The sequence below is a fragment of the Neodiprion lecontei genome, chromosome 3, assembly GCF_021901455.1.
Source record: "Neodiprion lecontei isolate iyNeoLeco1 chromosome 3, iyNeoLeco1.1, whole genome shotgun sequence".
Lineage (NCBI taxonomy): Eukaryota > Metazoa > Arthropoda > Insecta > Hymenoptera > Diprionidae > Neodiprion > Neodiprion lecontei.
The window spans coordinates 32000227-32014746 of NC_060262.1; the positions used below are offsets into that span (position 1 = coordinate 32000227).

The 14520-nt window shown below is 43.6% G+C and overlaps 1 protein-coding gene across 1 annotated transcript in view; it reads right to left on the bottom strand.

The window, feature by feature from the left end:
* LOC107224084 (protein sickie) overlaps nt 1–14520 on the bottom strand; it is a 173230-nt gene that overhangs the window by 150348 nt on the left and 8362 nt on the right. The window contains exon 2 of the mRNA XM_046734013.1: nt 11299–11396. Coding sequence (XP_046589969.1) covers nt 11299–11361 — 63 coding nt within the window. The 5' untranslated portion in view covers nt 11362–11396. The remainder of the gene's footprint in view (nt 1–11298; nt 11397–14520) is intronic.

Here is a 14520-nt window from a genome sequence, read left to right on the forward strand (position 1 = left end):
ATTTCGTACCGAGAAAATAAGGCAAACTATTTTTTTGTTCGTTGCTTTTTCAATTGTTTGATTAAACGCTATTAAAACTTGAAGTAATTAAATTAAACTGACTTTTCAGTACAATATAAAACTTAAACAGCTCAAAAGTTTCTTGCAAAGAAATTTTCAAATTTCAACGCTCTTCGAAATTGAACCTTTCACGGTGGTATACAGTAATTGAGATTCATTTTTACATAAAATACATGTATTATACTTAGACTTTACGCTATATCGGGGGAAACAAGGTTTAATTGACAAAGGTGCTTTTCCGAATACATTCTAGGTTCCCAATTATTTTTTCTCCCTATTCCTCACAGTAGCGTGATTATAATCCTTTCTGCAGAAAAATACGATATCGCATATCACGGGCGATACACACTTTGCCACAGGTGTACTTTTCGACGTATACCGGATAAAAAGGGATGAAACGACGTGACGTCGGCAAAAAGGAGTTCCTCCTTTGTGAAAAATAAACGGCCTGCACGCTCGGTTCGCGACATCACACGAGTTAATTTTTCTAATTATAACGTATAATAACGCGTGTACAGCGAACGTCTTTTCCACGTATTTTACTTGTTTTATTGTCGAGGCCTTTCTCCTCTCTTATTATACACCCGAGTTATTTCTGCAGCAGGAGTAAAAAGCACAGTCCCGAAGTCGAGCTTTCACGACGATAAGAACAAACATTGCGCGCGACGAATATACAAGAGTAAAAAACGCTCCGAGCACCTGAGTTCCAGGAAAGAGATGGAAAAGTTATCGTGTTGCAGTATTGCCAGGGCAACGGCGGTGGAAGGGCGAGTTCTCTAGGCCTGATCAAGACCCTTATTTATTACTAGTCAGATAAAGGTGCCTCAGCTTGCCTAAGAATAGGTAGGTATATATATATATATATGTATCGGGGTAGGCGGGCGACAAGGCTCTAAATTTTAAGGGATTGTCTCGAACGTCGAGAGGCTTTTACCAATTTCAACGCAAATGCCAACGACCCGAGAACCGCTGATTAACAATCGGGCACTTTTAATTACCCGCGAAAAAGGGGATGGGAATTCAAACATTCCGTTAATCCCGCGATTTTATTACAGCAACAAATAACAATAACTGAATAACGCGTGCTGGTGGAACGTGTATCGCAATCTGCGCCCCCTATCGCTATGGGATTACATCATGAATATACCTGTATCTACGTGTCGCGATTGTAAGGTACAGCCTATAAATACGAGAGTTTTTGTTTCCGGTGATGGGTCTCCCTGAAGAGGCTCACCGCTGCGACTTCCAGAGACACTTTCTTCTTTCTTAACGTTATTGCCGACTGTCACGCGCACCTTGGCCCGCCCTTTCCAACCCCCTGCAGTTCCTCGCGCACATACACCGGCTTCGTGAATAAAATGCGAGTCCTCTCGACGAAATAGAGGGTAAGAAAATTCTGTTACAATATGCTTTCGGTGAACGCGAGCTTTGAGAATTTTTCATGTTTATCCGAGGATGCGGAAACGATAAATCGATCAATCAAAACGTGAGATAAAATATACGCAGTGAAGCAAGAACGACAAAATTTACCCCGACGGAAATCGTAACAAGGTTTTCATTCGCCGCGAACAGTTTGTCGAAATGATTCTTCAGGTACCCATGAAAAATTCCTGAACTTTTCTGATACAGTTCAAAAACAAAACAAAGACAATTCTTGAACCGTACACTTGAACAATTGTCCACCCCTTGCAGATCGAAGGGTTCGATTCGAGGATAGCCAAGGGGTGTCTGCAAGGGTGTAACTTTAAACCCCTTTGTAACACGCAGACAAGTTTTTGCCGATGCGAGAATTTGCCCACATCTGTATACCCATCCGTGCGGCGTGCAGGTTGAAATATACATGTTTCACCAAACACCGCGGTGATTAGATATATGACGGTGCGCCGGTATCGCGGCTGTATACCTATACGTATACCGAGTATACCTATATATTGCCCGTGGGCGTCGCGACGCGGACGGTGGCGTAACGACGTCGTTGTACGTTCGTCGCCACAGCATTCGTCACGTGGGCGGCCTCCGCGCACGTGGGTAAACGACCGGGTCTGAAAATTTATACGTACTTCTCGAATTATGGGGGCAGGAATACGCCGAGTTTGGCATCGGCTGTGCGCAATTACAATTAGCCAAATTGTTCGGGCAGGCTGCGACGGCGCCTCGTCGGTTTCACTTTTGACGCTAGAAAAGTAAAAGTCTGCGATATTTGGTCGGGGTTGAAAAATAAACTCCACGATATGCGGCAAATAACGCATTAAAATTCGCAGTCTCATTTGTTGATAACAAACTGCTTCTTTAAAATTTTGCTCATCGACATTACAGTCATGAAAAGTTTCGTTCGGTAAAAGTTATTCTCCGCAGCAAAATGGCTGTATTAAACCGCGTTTCCCAAACACAGATGCTATTGGATTTCGTGGGATTTCGTGGGGTTTGACACCGCTGCACCCTCGGTAGTAATTCAGAGGTTGATTGGCAGCCCTAATTATTCAGTTGTCAAACATCAGTGTGGAGATCCCTTCCAAATCTTCTTCATCCCTTGCTCCCTCTTCCATCTTATGCGTAACAAAACAAATATGCGTTTGTCGATATAAAAACATTTAGCGACTGGCATCTATTATAGTAATATAAGGTATTCGATCATAAATGATTCGATTGGTTCAGCCGAGTATAACTAACGGGATGAAGAAGAGTTGCGTTTCTCTACCATCAAGATAACGAACGTGTCAAAAAAATATACGATCGAATTTGGCTAGATCAGTTTCAACCAGAATTCCCGCTGTATCTGTAATACGAAAGAACTAACTTGCCTCTTCGTGCTCGACCAAACACGGATTTCGGTTGAAAATTAGGTGAGACGCAGAGACAATTTGTCCATCCAAAGCGATAGCTTTGCGAGCTGTACCTACGTGTCTATCCATCCCCATTACAGCGTATGCAGAGTGCTCTCTAAATTAGCCGAGTCAGAACCGCTGCAGCGGGTGCCCATGCGAATAATGGACCTCGGATTTTACGGAGTGTGAGGAATGAGGGACGCGCGGACTTCGATATTTCGCAACGGCTTAAATTTATCGCAAGCCCAGTAAAAATATCACGGTAGTTAAATCTAACATATTTACAAATATATAAATATAATAGAATAGAAAAAATCTTTTCAATTGTGCACTGTAATTGATTGTTTCTGATTACCGATTTACTTTGATCAGTCTTATACTCATGTATGGAGTGACATGCGTTGGTCTGACTAACGAAGGAATGGATAATAATTTTGTGAATTTTCATCGCGTGCTAAAACTGGCGGAGTTTTAAAGGAGGGGGAGGGGCGGTGGGGAGGGAGAGAAAGCGGCTGACAAAATATCCCCGTTGAACGTTGGCGGGCGCCGGTGTACGTACTATATTCTAATTAAATGTACCTCGTAGGGTCCGCAGTAGCGGCAAACATCACGTTGGCTGCTCATGGAGCAACACCCTGCAGCATCGACCTCCGCCATTCGGCGCCGCGTTGCAGGCGATAAACGCCGAGTTGTACAGGGGAGAAGGTCTACGCAACGGAGAGCTAAATTTCAGGGTTTGTAGGTGCACAGACGTACACGCGATACAGGACGTGCATTATACACGCGAGATGAAGTTTCCCGGGCGCGAGGCGAGAGCGGAAAGAAAGCTGAATAAAAAAAGAAGCGAGAAGGAGACCCTCGGTGATATTGTCGTTCGTTATGAATTCCATTAAGGGTGAAGGACACTCGGCGGCGCGAGGACACTCGACTAGGTATTCGCAGGATGGGGCTGCTGGTGAAGACGACCCTCCGACGACTCGAGCTAACCTAAGCTTTGATCAAACGTCTTTCGCAAAGACGAATCGGCCTGTCCGGTCGAATGTCGGTGGCGATAAACCATCCGCCCTGTATTGTATAAGCTTGAATGCAGCCTGCGGGGATAGAGGTTAATTTTATTCTGATATAAAAAATGTTTCCCTGCAGCCTCGACTCTCTGTTATGTGGATATAGGGGGAGATTAAAGAATATCGTTTGCAGAGGTTTAACGATGCGGTAAACCGAGTCGTTTGACGCACGCTTCGCTGCGTGTCGGAGTGTCGTCAAGGCGGCACCGAATCCAGCAAACCTGAATCGTTCGGTATGGAAATTAGCGGGAAAAGAAACGCCCGGAGAAATCCAAACCGCCATTCTCGGCTATTAACATCGCATTCCTCAGTTAGGAAACTGAGGCATACCTGTTGGTACGTACGTGAGACCAGAGATACGCGCAGTCTAGGCCGGAACAGGGGGTAGAAATTCATAGAAGCACCGCGCATATCGCGAAACTGTGAATCGACTTTCAACTCTTTGCGCAAACAACGTTGTCAGGTATGTACATTGAAATGAAATCAACCCAATAACTGCATTCGCGGAATACACGTCTTCACGCGGCTACATTAGGTTTACCCGTGTAACTTAAAATTGGCTTCTTTTCAACCGTAGTTCGAATTTCTTTCTAAATCCACGAACGATTGTTATGAACCTTTTTCAAAACACAATTTCAATCTTGACCGAATTTTCTTACGAATAGAAGTGACGATTAGTTTAATTTAAGAAATACCAGCGCACCTTGTAAAGGGCAAATAAATGCCCTGAAGAATTGCGAACTTTTACCACGGTAATTTGAACAGTTTCAAACTCCTCGCGTAATTGAATAATACGTATTATTATTAGATAATAGTATATCGTGCAATTATCGTTCCAAGCTTTTTACCTAGTCTGTACAAGCTGCGCCATCGATAATTAATCACAAGCAATTATTCACTCTCCGCAATCTTGAGAGGGAGCTTCATCCCCGAACGGTGCAAGAAGCTATTAGTCGTTTTCGAATACCTACATCTGGCTAGAAGCAAAAACAAACGGGCGGATATCGATATACGTTAAATTAGGAAATTTTTTTTATCATGCTTACATTTTTGGAAATTTTTTCATCACTTACACCAATACATTTGTCTGTAAGGGCTGAAGTATTTCAACTGAAAAACAATTTGTAAGAGATATGAAATTGTGAAGGATGGCTTTAAGGGACGCTCAATTATTTATTATCGGTTGAAATGAGAAATTGTTTGAAACAACAGAACACGCGATAATTCCTTACAGATCTGAAAATAAGTTTATAAAATGTTTAATAAAAATTTTGTTTCACACGATGCTGTGAGAGAGTAAAACGTCAAGAGAAGGAAAAAATTTTTAACAACAGATTTCACAGTTTCTCGAACAAAGGACTTATTATTCTTCTTTGAGTTGCGACGTTACACGTGGTGGAGAGAGTCAGTCTGCAAGAAGGTTCAACGAACGAAAAGTGACGCTGCTGTGTCCTGACCCTTCTCTGGCATTCCGGGCTCTCAGGCGAGTCTCGGAGAGATTCAGAATTGTGAAAATTTTCTCCGTCGGGACTCGCAAGTCTGACCCTCGCCACCCACCCCTCCGAGAGGGTGCAGGAGAGGCGAGAGACCTCGATTATAGCGAGAGCCACGACCACCTGACGATCCTTCGGCATGACTCGCGCGTAAAGCGGACCCGTTACTTTCAGCCAATTAAGAAACTTGTCCGTCTCCCCTTGCGCTTTGCTGCTAATTCCCGAAGTGCACAACGTCAATCTTGAGCGGATTCGTTCTCGCGAGTTTAGGAGAAAACGAAGAAGAAGAAAAAGAATGTGGCAGGAAAAATTCAACTCGAATCACTGTTAAATTTCTGTGACTTGTGGAAATTCAAAATCTTGCACGACAAAACTTTCGCTTTTGGAAATAACTCGAGCATATTTTGACCGATCTTTCTCAAAATTCAATCGGTGCTGTGAGTAAAAAATTTTGACTAACCGAAATCGTGAAAACTTGTTCACTTTTTTTCTCGTTACATAATACAAGCTTCGAAACCAGCATCGACAAATGATCGGAGAGGATCCTCTTTTATAGACCTCATCAAGCCTGTTGTACAGCGAAAATTCAAGTTTCGATATTACCAACGGCGAATGCAGCAGCTTTTTTTCTCACAAGATTAAAGCTTATCAGGGAATTTGAAAACCCAGTAAAGTTCGGGCCGCGATTTTGAGCTTTTCGAATCGGAGCGTCTTCGAGGGACCAGCTTTGGTAGGCAATATAAGAGTTGAGAATCGATAGCTGAGTTTGTACAACTTTACCAGCGAGGGGCTGCAGGGAGACTCCAGAATCCGAGGGTTTGGGGATATTTATGTGACAGCAGCTGTAGCGAGTGGTGCGCGGCGTCGGCGTCCCCGCGGGTTGGTCGGGCCCAACACGGCTCTGACTACTGCGCGACGCCTCCCTGCAAGCTCGCCGTCTAATGTACCCAACTACCCGGCCATCCGGCCACTCGGGCTGCCGCAACGAACCTCCGGGAAGCTCCAGGAACCGAATTAAATTCACCTATCCGCCGAATTCACGCCGTGCGGAACCGATTGGATTAGCCCACTTGGCGCGTGTCTGACTAACACCGTGCGTGCACTACTGCCGCGGTAAACGACTCGGCGCTCCTCCGAACAACTTACATCGCACGAGTCAACGCGCTTGTCAATATACTAGACTTGCTATTTCGCGGGCTGCATTAGTGACATGATATCCGAAAACGTATGCGGAATACTGTACTTTTCCCGCGATTATATCGTTTCAGAATTGGTAAACGCGAACAATTTTCAGCTACACGGTTACATCCACTTGGTGTAAATTACAGTCTATAAGGGATGATAACAATTTATTGTGTAAAATGATAACGAGGAACGATTTGACAGAAATTCATAAACTTTAACATACCTACAATTAACGTACTTTTGACAGGTATATTAAGGCCTTGAAAGATTCAACGATCTGTGGGTTTCCTTCATTTGTTAATGTAACGCACAAAATCATATTTAAGGCATGAATTGGACAACATTTCATTAATAAATTAAACTCATTAAAGAAAATAAAAATTTTGTAGACAATTTTCAATTGAACTTTACCGGGAGAATCTTTGGAAACGATTTATCACTTCTTTCTTCAAATATCTTTCCGATATGTACCAAGAATTATTCGACCATCAGATTTTCCCTTGCAATGGCTGATTCAGGAGATCTTGATTATCCGAGTATAACACTCTGCACGCGGTACAGACAACTCATCCCCTGATTCGTACATTTGTATCTAAACTTTGCCGCGCAACTCACCGAACTGTGTCGAATAATTATTAACCCTTTCGGCCACGAGGGCAAAATATTAAGCTGCGTCAGTCAAATGACGTGCCGAGGACTGAGTAATATTTGGATGGCGAATGGAGGGACGCCAGATGGTGTGACGATTTGATCGACGGAATATGCACCGTCGTTTTTATGCGAACATGAACTGGACGAACAAATAAAAAAATTGTGATCGAGGACGAGACGGATAATCTATTGTCATATGTATTATGAAGACTTTTTTTGCGTGACAAAAGTTTTCAAATACAATTATATACAGTCGAAGAGCATGAATTGAACCTGATTCCAGATTGAATAACTATTGAAGAAATTTATCAGGTTATCAGCGGTAATTGAAGTTTTTAGTAATTACTCTGGTTTCTTTTAACCGTTTTCTTGTAATCCTGAATCGATCGAATTTGTATAATGAAACACTGTTATGCAGAGGAATTTTCGGAGTAATTCATTCTAGATGAATTTCACCGTGAACAATAGTTACACCTTGAGAATAAAAGCCGGATATTTTATTCATACCAAAAATGAGCACAAACGGATATTACATTCATTTTGATAGTTCTCCGAAGCATAGAATTCTCTTAACAGGACTCGTTTAAAGTTTCTCTTTCTACGTTCCTTCTCTCTTGCCATATTTTTAGTTTCATTTTTTTCGTCACATATTCATCGAATGCCATTGAATGAAAATCGCAGCTTGACCAAAAAGATTGTCAACATACAAGAAACGTGGGTTGGTTGTCTGACCACCAACGGACAAGTTTGCAGAGCCAGGATGCAGCGCAGCATCACATCAGGGATCATCCAAGGGGCAGGTCGTCGTTCGCGGAAAAAGGATATCAGGGATGAGCCGGGCATAGATGCACCCCCCACGCGTTGAATAATTCAATCTTGTTCAACTTTTGTTCCGAGCCGCATAGCATGGTCCGTCGTTTCGGATTTCGAGTGATATTTAGGTCGAGAGAGATCAAGTTTACTCCAACGCTTTTCGGAGACGACAAATATCGGCTACCCCAGCGTTTCACCCCAGAAAGAAGGAGAAGGAACGGCCGAAAAATACGGGGAAAAAACGGTTAAAGTAAGAAAAAGAAGAGGGAAACATTTGGAGCCGAGAAAAGCGCGCTTAAAGTGGCTGCTGGGGACGTTTCACATTCGAATCTTGCTGTTCCGGGAACTGCAGAGAATTCCGCGTATATCCGAAAAGCGTTGATTAAGAATTCTAACATTTGATATCGATAGGCTATCGGCTCTCGAAATTGGCCCGGCATTTCGGCGTCTCTCCCTCCGCCGTTTGAGAACGGTCCGGAACGACGGGAAATGGAATGGCTGGGGAGGGTCGGGACGACGTCGCAACGGCATATTGTACCCGGACCGTCTCCGTCTCCCCCATTCTCATTTTCACGCGCTCCACGAGGCGTCGCGACGCAGCGAGGCGTCGGTCGAAGCCGAGATAAGGCACTTTTTCGCACCAACGAATTTTCCAGCTGCCTGCCTGCCCGAAGACTCGAACTGCGATAAGGTTTAATCGAAGATTAATATTACCGGTAATTTACAGCCGGGTGGTGGAAAGAGTCAGCCGGGTGAAATCCGTCACGAACCGAAAACGATTATCGGAGAAAGTCGGTGAGGACCTCCGCTGAAATCGAGGAACCGTCATCCTGCACAGCGTAAACGGCTTGGATACATGGCGGCTGTGCCCTCGTCAGCGAAACTCGAGATGACGAGTCTAGAGATAAACCAGCCTACGTGATATCCGCGTGTAAAGACAGCTGCCACCACCAACCGGTCTTCGCGATACCTTGTACAAGGTTTTACCCTCCGCACTCCGAGGTACATCAACATGATACTAGTCAAATAAATGCATTGGAATCAGACGTTGCTGGAACCTGAGTTTGATTATAATTCATATCTCATCGTAGGATTGGATTTACAACGACCTTCAGCCATGTGAGATAATGTGTTGCAATTGTGGTACAGATTTCATTAGATTTCAAAGAAATTTCAAATAACTTACTTATTCTCATGGAATAAGTAGAAAGTATGTCTAAATCTGCATTAGTGTTTCAAATTTCTATCAAAAGTGGCATGTTTAATACCTGGAATAAAGTTGATTTCGTTGCTTTAACGAGTACCAAAGAATCATACGTGACGTTGAATAATTAGTTGAATATTGTTTCTGTCATTTTTCGCAAGTCTTCGTGGTTCTTTGTCACGGCAGTACATTCACGTATAATGCGTTCCTGCGAGATCCAACTGTAATATACACACCTACATATTTACTCAACAAGCTTTTCGTCGCGTCGAGTTGTGTTCCCGTCGGTGTTAATTTTTTAGAACACCCCGTACCGCCCCTTACGTGTTCCTACGTGGGCTGGTGTGCCGAATTCATGCTCTCGAAATCGAGTTGAGCGCGTCTCCGTACCTGGTACAATACATAGCGAGTATCCAAGTATACGTCTACACAATGAGCACATGTCTACCCCATCGAAAGTGTGGTGTCATATTTGCGAAGGGTGCAGAGTACGGGACAATGATACGAAGCTAGGTAGGTAAATATATGTAGTCGCACACAGTCAACCGGGAGAAGAAAATCGACTCGAGTGTTATATTCGGTGTTTTGTTATACCGGAGAACCCGATCCCGACGCGAATCGAGAGGGTGGCGCGACGTACCTCCGGGCATCCGGAAGAGAAGATGAGAAACGTTTAGATAATGTCTGAAATAATAGGGAAATTTGCCAGGGCAGGCATTGTGCCCGTAAGCTGGCGTAAGCCAATTTAACATTTAGTTTCCGAGTTTCCCCTGTTTCACGGAAGAACCCGGCGGCAGCAGTCTCCTGTTGTACCCTTAATTATCCGACTCGGGGATGGCTCGCGCGGGGTGGCAAACCGGGGAATCTCGAGGGATGGAGGCGGGGGCGCGTATCATCTCATCCTCATGGCCGGGGCGTGGTCCTCCGCACCCTCTTCCGCTCTCCTCTGCTCTGCTTCGTCTCCCCTCCCCGCCCCACCCCCGACAAAAATCTCTCACCTCTCTGCAGCCGCCCCCGCGAGCTAAACCCGCATTTTCGAGCCACGGGCCGCGTTAACCCGCAACCGCAACTGTTTTCGGTTAACGCGAGGAATATATTCAGGGCGCACGACCCGACGCTTCGCTAAAACTTTTCCCCGCGGCGTGAGCTGCCTTTTTCTTATACAAAAGTCGACAACTTGCGACTTCAGCATCGTCACCGTCGACGTCGAGGTACTACAGGATTTGCAGATAATTTTCATGTAACTTGAAATACGTCAAGTTTGAAAACCAAGAATTTTCATACCCTGCAATTTATAGCTCGTATATAATCAGTTGGTCGACCTTTTTCAAGACCGATCATTTTTTCTCCGTTGTCAATAAATAATCTTCAAAATACTTTAAACATGTTGCTTCGTTATTTGTATAATGTTTCACCGTATCGTCAAATCTTTTATAATCGTGATGAATGGAAATTTACATAGTGTTTCGTAAAAAATCTGTAACAAATTCAAGGACACTCCCAGGAAATTTTCAAGAAATTTTCAGGTTGTTCAAGGATATTTATATATAATATTTCCAGGATACGAGATGAATTCAAAGATAGTTTCCAGGACTTTTGGAGGACGAGAAAAATTCAAGGGCATTTCCAGGACCACTGGACACCATGCTCACTTTACACAGCAAAAATTTGCTCATTTCTTCGTATCGAAATGAAAGTTGAAGTGGCGTTGAATTTATACTCCAATATTGATTTCGCGTGTACCACGTGTAAAAGTATACATAGCGATTGAAGCATTGTGTACATGCAATAATGGTGTTGAAATTTTTAGTGAATACGTTGAGAAACGGATAATCCTGTAAACTTAAAAAATCTCACGTTCATGATACACGTTCAATGGAATTGGTGATAAAAACAATGAGGGTGTTCCGGTTCTTTCAATACCATACAACTAATGGAAGTCCAAGAAATAAGCTACGGTAGAATTTGGTTAAACCATACGATCTACGGCGTGTGAGTCTTACCTTGACGGTCTCCTGCGGGGAGCACCTCGCACGTTGACTCGCCGTCTGGACCTGCAGGTTCATCGCTAGGACATCACTGCAGTGAACTTGGAATATCCCTGGAAAAATTAGAAGCGAAAAATCCTGGTTAGACATAACAATAAATCGGTACAGGACGTGATATGTTGGGACATTATCGAGGGATGTAACGCCCGGATTTTGCACACCTATATACAGTATAAGTCGAGCCGACGACCCGGCTTAATGGCTAAGTCGTCGAGCTCTGCTCTACGAGGTCCTTCGGCTATGCGTACAGGGGAACGCGAGGAAGACAAATAAGTAAATAACATCCCAGCAGTGGACTTCCGGTTCCGTCCCAACCCTCGAACAGGCGGCATTGCATGCCTGGATATGGTGACTTGCAATTTACAGCCTCCGACCGACGGCCCTCTACGTCGCGGTCGTTCGCCCGGGAAGGTCATCCTCATCACGACCCCTGAGGGGTGAAACGCGTGTACGAGGAGCCGATGGGGCTGCTGTGATCTTCTGGTCATCTCAAGGTCGCGTAAACCGAACACGGCAGTGAATCCGAACCGCGATTACTCGCCGATTTATAGAAGTGTATCGCGGATCATCGATTTACACATTCTTACACGTGCAAAGATCCCGTCAACCTCTCCCCAATCTGTTGTCACACGTTGCTATCAACCGAGAGATATTTTCAAGCCTGGGGGAATTTTTTCGCGTGAATCCCGGTATGCCGTATCATTCGTGCAACAGCCAGACATAAAATTATCGACTTGAAGCTTGGCACTGACGAATGGAAACTGCGGTCGGTTGAAAACCACGACCTATAAATGTTGAAAAGGCATTAAATTGATTTTTTTTTTTTTATCAAAAAGCTGATTTGTTACTGGGACAAGTATTTGGAAAAAAAATTAATACATATTCATAATTTAAATTTTTTCCAGATTTAAGTTACGCCACAGAACCGGAGGGGTTATCTTGAAGACTGCTTTTTGAAAACCGGTCTTGAAAGTTGGAGCGAAACTGAGAAACTAAAGGTACAAAAGTGATGGGGAATTGAAAAAACGACCCTTATATTCGAAAACCCGCTGACGCATGCCACTATAAATATGACTCAACATAAGCATTCGTTCGAAAACGTGACACAAGTCACCTGCGAATACATTTCAACAATTTCTCATATTCCTTCTGGAAATATCTCCGATTCCTCAAATTTTCCAACTAACCGAGCACAATTTAACCGGATCTTCCGAATGCTGCTAACAATAAGCTTGTACGGACAGCATTTTCCCAAATGATTGAATTTTTTCAAATACACTGTTCGAATTTTCCTAACCAGCCACAGTTTTCTACATTTTCAACATTTTTACCATTTTCCCAGCAACTCGGCGTTTGCAATACCCCGTAAGGCCAGGGGATGTCAGGCAGGGTACAGAGGGCGAAACGCGCCAGCATGAGGCTGCAGGAAGGCAGGCAAGCAGGCTGGCTGGCTGGCTGGCTGGCTGTCAATACGAAGAGGTACGTGACCCAGGTACCAATTGACGGGGGAGAGCCTGTCCAGGATGCTGCGGGGAGCTAGGAAGCCGTGAGTAACACCGGGGGAGCAAAATTTTTCCCTTGGATTCGCCATCGAATATATCCAAGAGATTCTAACAGGGTTTTATACGCTGCAGAACCTGCAGCGTGTTATAGTCGTACATCATCGTAAAAAAATTGCTAACGTACATTTTCGCATTATTATGGCAATTTTCTCGGGATTTTTTGCTATCCGTGTTAAGGAAAATTCAATGGTACCATCGGTATAGTTTTTCACGTTTTTCTTAAATAATCGAATGAAAGTCCGCATCCTAATGGAAACCCTAAAATAAAAGTTAAGACGATAGTGGCTAATGGCTAGACGTGTAATTACGCTCTCGTCCATTAATGTATGTACGCTTATGTGAACAGCTGAAAGATTCAATTAGCTAAATTAAGAGAAATGAAGAGTGCTCGCGTGTAAAATTTAATCGAATCTAAAACGTATCAATCATGCAAGAATTGGCGGTGATTAATGACGGGTCTACAATCAAAACAGTCGAGAACGGAGAGGCGCGCCTGTTGCAGCAACTAAGGATAAAGTACCTCGAATATTATACAATAATAAGCCCGTGACAAGGTCAAGTGCTACAAGGTTCAAGCACATCGGCAAAAAGGAGAGACTTGGTGGAAGATAATAAGAGATTAAATTTATTATCGCTATCCTCAAACTCGCCAAAATTTCCACATTGTGAAAGAGCTTCTCAATGGCTTTAGTTTCAGTGATACTATTCACACTATTTGAATACATACCAAGAGCGGATATTTAGATAATTAAAATAACACCGAACATAAATAAAATTATTCAAAGGTATATTAATTTTCAAACAATCGTCAATTTTCATTAAAATTGACCTGACATATCGATACGATGAACAAAACTAACCCCGGTTTTTATTTACGTTTGAAACTCTTTCTCATTTTCTCTTTCTACTTCCTTTTCCTTTCACTCGCTTAGTTTCCGAATAATTCTGAATCCGAAACCCTGGCGTGTGTAAAATTTCACTTGTATCTCAGTATTTACGAGGCCTACGAGATAAGATGCAACAAATTGGTTTCCACTGGATGTATCCGATGGCTTTGAGCCTCGATCCATATCCGATATATCGGAAGTGCAGGCCACGAGAGAGGTTCACGTCGTTAGTTTCCGGTTCAGTACTCGACGCGGGGCTTCCCCTCGAGGCAATATATATGGGGTCCCATGCTGTCTAATGAGGCCTGACACGGGGTGCAAGATAGACTCTCGCCCAGCAGCCATCGCGTTTAATATACTTATAGGCTTGCCCGTTCGCTGACTCGGTACATTATTGCCCCATAAATAAATTAATGGCAAAGCATCGATTAGTCAGGGTTCTATATTTTATCGGATTTAGTTCACGAATTGAAGAATGAAAGGGGAGGCGTAAAAAAAACAACAACGACAGAAAACGGAACTTTCTTTCCGAGATAACGGGGTTTATATCGGTCTAATGGGGATACTTTTGGCCAACGGTGACACCGTGTTGAGGGTTACACTATGACAGTGATTGAAAGACCCGATGATATCTACTCTCGGATAACAGCCAACGGAAGTATCGCTTTAATCACCATATCCGAAAGTTTGTGCCATTGCACACGCTATTCAATGCTTACGGCGTATTT